General features: G+C 36.3%; 2 protein-coding genes across 5 annotated transcripts in view; one reads left to right on the forward strand and one right to left on the reverse strand.

Moving 5' to 3' along the window:
* Window positions 1-2795, reverse strand: part of kansl3 (KAT8 regulatory NSL complex subunit 3) — a 28389-nt gene extending 25594 nt beyond the window's left edge. For 2 of the 4 annotated variants that reach the window (XM_052562461.1, XM_052562464.1), the window contains exons 1-4: window positions 2621-2793; window positions 1024-1309; window positions 247-417; window positions 41-131 (exon numbers count right to left, since the gene is read on the reverse strand). In XM_052562461.1, coding sequence (XP_052418421.1) covers window positions 41-131; window positions 247-417; window positions 1024-1238 — 477 coding nt within the window. In that variant the 5' untranslated portion in view covers window positions 1239-1309; window positions 2621-2793. Of the gene's footprint in view, window positions 1-40; window positions 132-246; window positions 418-1023; window positions 1310-2620 lie in introns of all 4 variants that reach the window. The other 2 variants (XM_052562462.1, XM_052562463.1) reach the window with 2 other exon arrangements.
* Window positions 2796-2909: 114 nt separating this feature from the next.
* si:ch211-198o12.4 (uncharacterized protein LOC555550 homolog) lies at window positions 2910-6790 on the forward strand. Its single transcript, XM_052562465.1, has 8 exons — window positions 2910-3582; window positions 3673-3785; window positions 4291-4391; window positions 4499-4611; window positions 4922-5034; window positions 5122-5311; window positions 5611-5699; window positions 6252-6790. The coding sequence occupies exons 1-8, from the start codon at window positions 3216-3218 to the stop codon at window positions 6390-6392; spliced, it is 1227 nt and encodes a 408-aa protein (XP_052418425.1). The 5' UTR covers window positions 2910-3215; the 3' UTR covers window positions 6393-6790.
* The last annotated feature ends 486 nt before the right edge of the window (window positions 6791-7276 follow it).

The raw sequence follows: 7276 nt of genomic DNA on the forward strand, positions 1-7276 counted from the left end.
ATATATAGCATGCAAGTTAAACCCAGTTTTGAAAACTCACACCCTCATTGGCCAGTCGGCTGAGCCTTTCTGCTTGCAGTGCTTTCAATACTTTATTGAAGAGCTTGTTCTGAGCCAATGACCAGCCAGTCCTAAAACAAATTGAAGAAAATTTGATCACAAACAGACATCTCTGACATAAGAGGAAAACTATACTGTTATATGAACTCCCTCATTCTCGTATATCTTGTCAGCAGCTTTTCTTACTTGTTGATGTGCTCTTCCCAATCATCTGGAGGAGGTGGTCCGTCAGCGATGGTTCGGGCAAACAGAACGTGACGCTCACACTCCTTCATCACACTGCGGGCTTTCTGATTGTCATAGAGAGGCATTGGAGTGGGTGTGACCGTCTCTACGTCGATGGAAATGTCCGAATCACTGTAGCAGATAACATCACAACCCATTATATAATATGATTTTGAAATTATGATGAATTAACTAGCTTTTAAAATGTCTAGGGCCCTAAGCTTTCACCACAACCACTGTTGATCAAAAAATCTTATCAGAATAATTGGTAGTGTTTTTTTTTTTTTTTTACATAAACATTGAATGACCAAAAAAGCACCCCCACCAGTACTAAATTCAGTAAAAACATTTATGCATTCATACATGGTTACCATGTTTTAATTCTAATTATTTAAGTTCTATCATTAAATAATACATGCTTATCCTAATATCATATTATAATGCTTGACTGACTAATGTTAAGAGTGTACTTTCAGATATTTAAAAAGTTATGCCATTTTACAAACATGTACAGTATATCAGTCTGGCAAGTAAACTAAAAATGTACTAGCCAATGGCAATTCAGGTGCCAAAATGTCTGTACACATTTGTGCTCAAGAGTACTTGAGATGCTAAAGATGTTGATACCAGGCGTGGACAGCTTCCTCGTTTGATAACTTGTGATCGCATCATTTAAAACAGATGTCAATTACAAGTGCAAACAAGGTAAAAGATATCCTTCTTCTATTCTTCACTCACACAGAAGGCTCTGGCTGCCTCCGCGGGGTGACGAACAGCATGCGGGTGGGCCGCGCGCTGCTGGCGTCCGGGTGGGCGTTCCAGGGTTTGGCATAGCTGTGGTCAAGAAACACGAGGTCCAACTCTCGCTCATGAACCGACAGCTGGAAGAGCAGGGACGTCCCCATCCTTCGAGCCGAGGTCTGGAAGTCTCGCTCTCCTACAGGACGGAACATGGTCCTCTAGCCCTGCACGGAGGCTCTGCGGTTCCCACAAAAATGGGACGCTTGCACCATAAACATCAACCCTGCAGTGAAACAATATGTCAATATCAAGCATCCTGTTAAACAAAGCATTTGCACTTGTGTGATGTTAGCGTCATCATTATGCACTTTACTGCAATTTTATAAAATGAGACCCTGGACCACAAAACCGGTCATAAATAGCACGGGTATAATTGTAGCAAAAGCCTACAATACATTATATGGGTCAAAATTATCATTTTTTATGTTTTATGCCAAAAATAATTAGGATATTAAATAAAGATCCTTTTCCATGTAGATATTTTGCAATTACTTTTTTTTTTTTTACTGTAAATATATCAAAACTTCATTTTTGAAGAGTAATATGCATTTCTAAGAACTTAATTTGGACAACTTTAAAGGCAATTTTCTCAATAATTAGATTTTTTTGCACTCTCAGTTTCCAGACTTTCAAGTAACTTAGTAGTATCTTGGCCAAATATTGTCCTATTCTAACAAACCATACATCAATGGAAAGCTTATTAATTTATCTTTCATATTAATGTGTATAGCCCTAAATGTTAATTTAAAATAATAATAATAACAACAATAACAATAATAATTTGACCCTAATGACTGGTAATGACCAGGGACACTAATGAGGTATGGAAATAATATACTTGTGGAAATAAAAGAAAACATTTACGTGCAAACTGAATGTAATGATTTCAGACACTTTTTTTTTCTTCTTCTTCTACTTTTACATTTTAAAATAACGTTACACATTCAATACAGTTAAGAGCACGATTTTCACGATAACCGTTTCTGCTAAAATACCACAGGTCCTAATAGTTATTTCTACTTGAGTAAAGTGCTAAATTACTGAGATCTTTGTTAAGATCTTTCTAGCATTTATTTTGTTAATGACAGCGGTGGCTAATGCAAACTTACCACGTTTACTGTAGCAACAAAAGCAGAAACCAATTTACCATGGTAAATGCTTCTTCTTAACAGAAACATACAATACTCAAGTCGTTTCCTAAATCCCAGCATTCGCAGGTGGTTGGTGTTATAGCGCTTTTTTAGTTAAATGACGGTTAATTGTGTTTTAATGTAATATTTTCAGCTGGGGGCCATGAGTGGCGATGTGATCTGGGCGTGTTTAATGGCCCGCGTTACACAGTCCGTCACATCCATGCCAGTTTGCTACACTTGAGCTTTTAAATCACAATAAATTAACTGAAATATCGCCCGTATTGCTCGATTTATAAAGCAATGCGTAGGAAACCGGAAACGTGTACGTGTAGTAGTAACAGCGCTATAATATGTTCTGGCAGGCTATTAGCTCGGAGGCTAACTCTTTTCACAGTACTCACTGCTCAGTATCAGGTTCCTTTCATGTCATCTCGGTCCAAAGAACGGACTTCTGAATAATGCAGACAATACTGAGGAAATCGAGTTTAAGCGATGAGAAAACAAACTCCAACAAAACAATATCCACGGTAATGCAGGTTGAGCTATGGCCGACTGTCTTTTGTTTTCTTACCGCGCCACAGCGGATCGACGGAAACCCCGGGCTGGAGTCCCGCGTCATCGGCGCTGCGAGAAACCCGGACTGGAGTTTACATTCCATGTCAAACCTTTAATTTTCGTTATTATTATTATTGCCATTACGCTAGGCTTATTTTGTATTATATTTGGCATTTGCTATAGTGGTCCAGTATAGGCCTGGATTAGATTAAATGCTGGATGCGCGCATCTTCAAGGATCTGCTGTATTATAAACCAATTAAATTGACTGTTGTGTCGCCCCGCCCACTCCGAGTAATAACCAGCCTTATTATGACGTTGCAGTTCTATTTGGAATTATTGGTTACAGAGATCAGTGAATCACAGCTGCTTCAAAGCTTCCAAAAGATTCCAGTCAAAGTTTTTTACTTTTTATCTTCAATCTGCAAAAAGAACTGCGAAGATGTATTGCTCAAGAATTTCAAATTTGCCATTTTTGTATAAACCAGATGGCATCTGTGAATCCACCACCAAGAGCCACTTTAGACTCATTGACAGAACCTCCATCCCTGTCATTCAACCTAAGATAACCAGCCTAGCAATGCAAAGGACAAACTTTAAAATGACTTCTGTGGACAGGAGTGTTGACTTTGTGACCACTCATTCTGATTTCAAGACCCTGCCAATGTCTAAAACCAAACTTGTTCGACCAGTTACCAAAGTCAGAATAAGTGTCCCGGAAGGAAAATATCCAGAGCCGACATACAGATCCAGTTACACCAAACATGAGGTGTCTCCAATCCTTATCGCAAAGGATTTAGGGAGCGCAGGTCAGTACTGCACACTCACAATTTCCATTGACCTTTCAATTTTTTTGCTATTTTTTGAACAGATGATGCTTTATTTTTTCCATTAATAAGGTGTTGGATCAAGTCTAAGGCAGGAGAAAAAGAACAGATATGACTGTAGCTATCAAGAGCAGTTCCTTTACAGCGGGTGTCCTCCTCTTTCTCCTCTGGAGTCCATAGAGAAGGTAAATACATCATTTGCAATGTTGGGTGTAGTGTATTTGTAAGAAATTCATTACTGTAATTGAATTAATTAATAAGGGATTACTCCTAATTTGTCAGTGACTTAATTAGTTACTTCTCATTTAATTGCAATATATACTGTGCAAAGTATGAAACAATTATGTAACTATTTATAGAAATAATGGATTTAACATAAACATTTAGCATTTAATGTTAAAATGTATGTTTGTAATGCATCCATCTTCCTTTGGTTAATTTATGCATTTTATATTATTTATTGAAAGCGCAGTTTCATATATATCCTTGTATTGTTCAGCAGGTTGAGGCTGATATGAAAGTAATAAGATATCCAATACTTTTAGAGTATTTAGTACACTAATCTTACACGGTTGAAGATGTATTTAGCTAGTAATTAATTTCTTAACAAGATTAATCATATGGTGGTGCCTCAGAGTGCCATTAAAGTTGCAGTTCAATAATTTAATGTATTATTTGTATTTTATTCAGCAACGAGTTCAGTATTCAGCTATAGCAATGGGAGACCGAGATAAAATACAAGACAAGCAAACAACTTATTCCAGCTTTTTCAGACAGTCAGGTGACCACAGGTACAGATGCAGCATCAAGCTCTAGAAATAACGTTTTATCACACCTTGTTCTATTGAGATAAATGTGAAACCATGTAGAGAATCAGTAACTTTTATTTTTTCAACAGCCCTGAAAGTCTGCTTTACAAGAGAAAGGAACCTCAGCCTTTCAAGCTTCGGGAACATCATAATGATGAATGGATTACAATATCATCTGAGGAGTTTCCTTCACACAAATGTAGTATGTAAAATAACTTTTCGTTATGCCGTAGAAAATGTTCTTCAATGCAGAATATCCACAGGACTTAAAGCTTAAAAACTTAAAACTAAATATATTAAATTAAATGTTGGCAATGGAATGCAATATTTGAACATATTTATCAAATGTAATATTTTAACTTCAGAAGTGTTTTAAAATCTGCAGCTAACTTTATATTTTATGAAGGGTGCTCCTCACAAGTTTTCCAGAACGTAAACACATTTGAAATATTCATCAAGCGGTTCAAGCGTGTCACTTTAATAAGTTTTTTTTTTTTTTTTTTTTTTACCAGGCCCTATTCACCTGGAGCGCAGATGCCCGACTCTCAGCTCTGTGTTCAAAGGAGAGAAACTTGCAGAAAACCAGGAGAGACTGTCAACAACGAACCAGTCCTTCCTCTCAGAGGTGTGACCCACTGCAAATTATTCTTGCCTAAAGATCACAATAATACAAAGCTTGCTGTTTCTAACTCAGGGATATTTGTTTTATCAGATAAACCGCTCCGAGTTCCCAGTGCATGTGGATGGACCCAGTATCAGGACTTTGAGCAATGTTACATTCGGGAGGCTTGATCTAGCTGGAAAATACTACAGCACAACATCACAGGAGCAGTTCCCATCAAAAAAAGTGCTCTGTCCCAAGCCATCGGTTTACCCACCTAGCCACGTGCTGCTTGAGCAAGGTACTTTTGGTTTGCTTACCTGCATTTTCACAATAAACACCTAAAATGACCTATGGCCAGGTTGGTTCAGTCATGTTTTTGAGTAGAATAAATCAGATCAGTTAAATGTTACTACATAAAGAAAATGTTCAGGTCACCTGACTTAAAAAAAAAAAGACTAAACAATATACATAACAAATACTCTATATATAGAAAAAACATATATAAAATATAAATGTAAATTAAAATAAATTAAATGTAAATTTTGTTAGTCTCTGTAATATAATATTGATTATCATCTCATTATCTTGTATTTTTAGAGTCGGATCGGATGCTTACAACCATGCAAAACGATTTTGTCCCCATGAACTCCAGAAGACAGGAACTGAGCCCTAGTCAGCTTCAGCAGGTAACATTTTACATTTATTCTCCAGTCCATCAGACTAACCCTGTTCCCACCCAAATTTGATTAAAACTATAGTGGACAAGTAGTTTACTTCAAAGCAGTGCTGTTCAAATGATTAATCTCTATTAATCACATACAAAATAAAAGTTTTTGTTTGCATAGTATGTGTGTGTGTGTATATTTATTATGTAAATATAAATACATACATATACAGTATACATTTAGAAAATATTTACATTCAGATAATTTATATTATAAATAAATATATTTAATATATAAACATAACCTTTTTTTCTGAAATATATACATGCATGTGTGTGTATTTATATAAACATAACACATATACACAGTTCACATACACATGTTATGTAAACAAAAACCTTTATTTTTGATGCGATTTATCACAATTAATCGTTTGTCAGCACTACTTAAGTGTCCATTAAATTGCAATGATTATTTCAACATAAGGCATTTTTGCCTGATGCTAGTAACTATTTCTGAACTATTTTCCCCACTTGAGAGCTGACCTTCAACCTTTAACTAATCTCTTACTAGGTTAAAGACAGCCATATCAAGCCCCGGCACAGCAAACATGACTTCAGGACGACGCACAATGAAACGTATGGGTCCAAACCCTACTGCAAGGCATCCCAGGACAACCCATCCCTAAGAAATATCAGCCATATGCCATTTTAAATGATTATTATAAAAAATAAAAAAAACTTCCAAATCACAGAAAAGCTTTACACTCTAAACAAATGGGGAATTTCTGCTAAAAGCCTGTTCATTTATGAATCTTATTATATGTTAGTCTGTTATGAGGTATCTATCATTAAACATAATTGAACTCAGCACATTACACATGGGAACTGAAACATTCTCATTAATAGTGGCCATCATTTAACATCAAAACATAGTTTTTGTCTGTGTGTGGCTTGTGGGAAGACCAAAATTTGTCTCCTAATGTTATTAACCTCTATAACCACAGTTATGAAAATCTACACTGAAGTTGTGTGTCACAAAGTCAATTTACGATAATGTTTTTTTTTACTGAAACATACAAAAGACAAAAACAGAAGATTTAGGCCGACATCATTCTGTTCATAGCAGTTGTCCTATGGCATGAATAATATACCGCGAATACCGCGAACAGAGAGCCAGAGATTGACTGTGATATGGATGAAGTGGCTATATCCAACTAAGAAGAGATGATGCTAAGGTGCTTGAATTCTGGCTGACATGTTTCCTAATAAAGTGACTATTGGGGTTGGAGTGAATTCAGCACTTCTGTTGTAAAAGTTGTAAAATCTGACCTAATTGACGGTAAATTAATCAGCAATCATGTTTTTCTTGGCTAACGTTTGTTTCATTCGAGTCTTATTTTTTATGCTTTTGCTGCTGGAGCTTTTCCTAGTCCTCCTGCTATATGCCGTTTTGTAGGATTTCTCATTTCCTTAAATCTCTGCCAGAAAGGGTGAAGAGTGTCAATGTGGAAAGTCAGCATGACCACAATAGCCACATGAATGGGAAATACTAGGTTAAAACGAAATACACACAGGTTGCCTTATTGCTTCAAACAC

Source organism: Carassius gibelio, chromosome B8, assembly GCF_023724105.1.
Source record: "Carassius gibelio isolate Cgi1373 ecotype wild population from Czech Republic chromosome B8, carGib1.2-hapl.c, whole genome shotgun sequence".
NCBI lineage: Eukaryota > Metazoa > Chordata > Actinopteri > Cypriniformes > Cyprinidae > Carassius > Carassius gibelio.

Coding starts and splice junctions, on each gene's coding strand:
- si:ch211-198o12.4 (XM_052562465.1), top strand. CDS start 3,216: ATGTATTGCTCAAGAATTTCAAATTTGCCATTTTTGTATAAACCAGAT. Junction 5,035..5,121: donor ACCAGTCCTTCCTCTCAGAG/GTGTGACCCACT, acceptor TTGTTTTATCAG/ATAAACCGCTCCGAGTTCCC. Junction 5,700..6,251: donor GCCCTAGTCAGCTTCAGCAG/GTAACATTTTAC, acceptor ATCTCTTACTAG/GTTAAAGACAGCCATATCAA.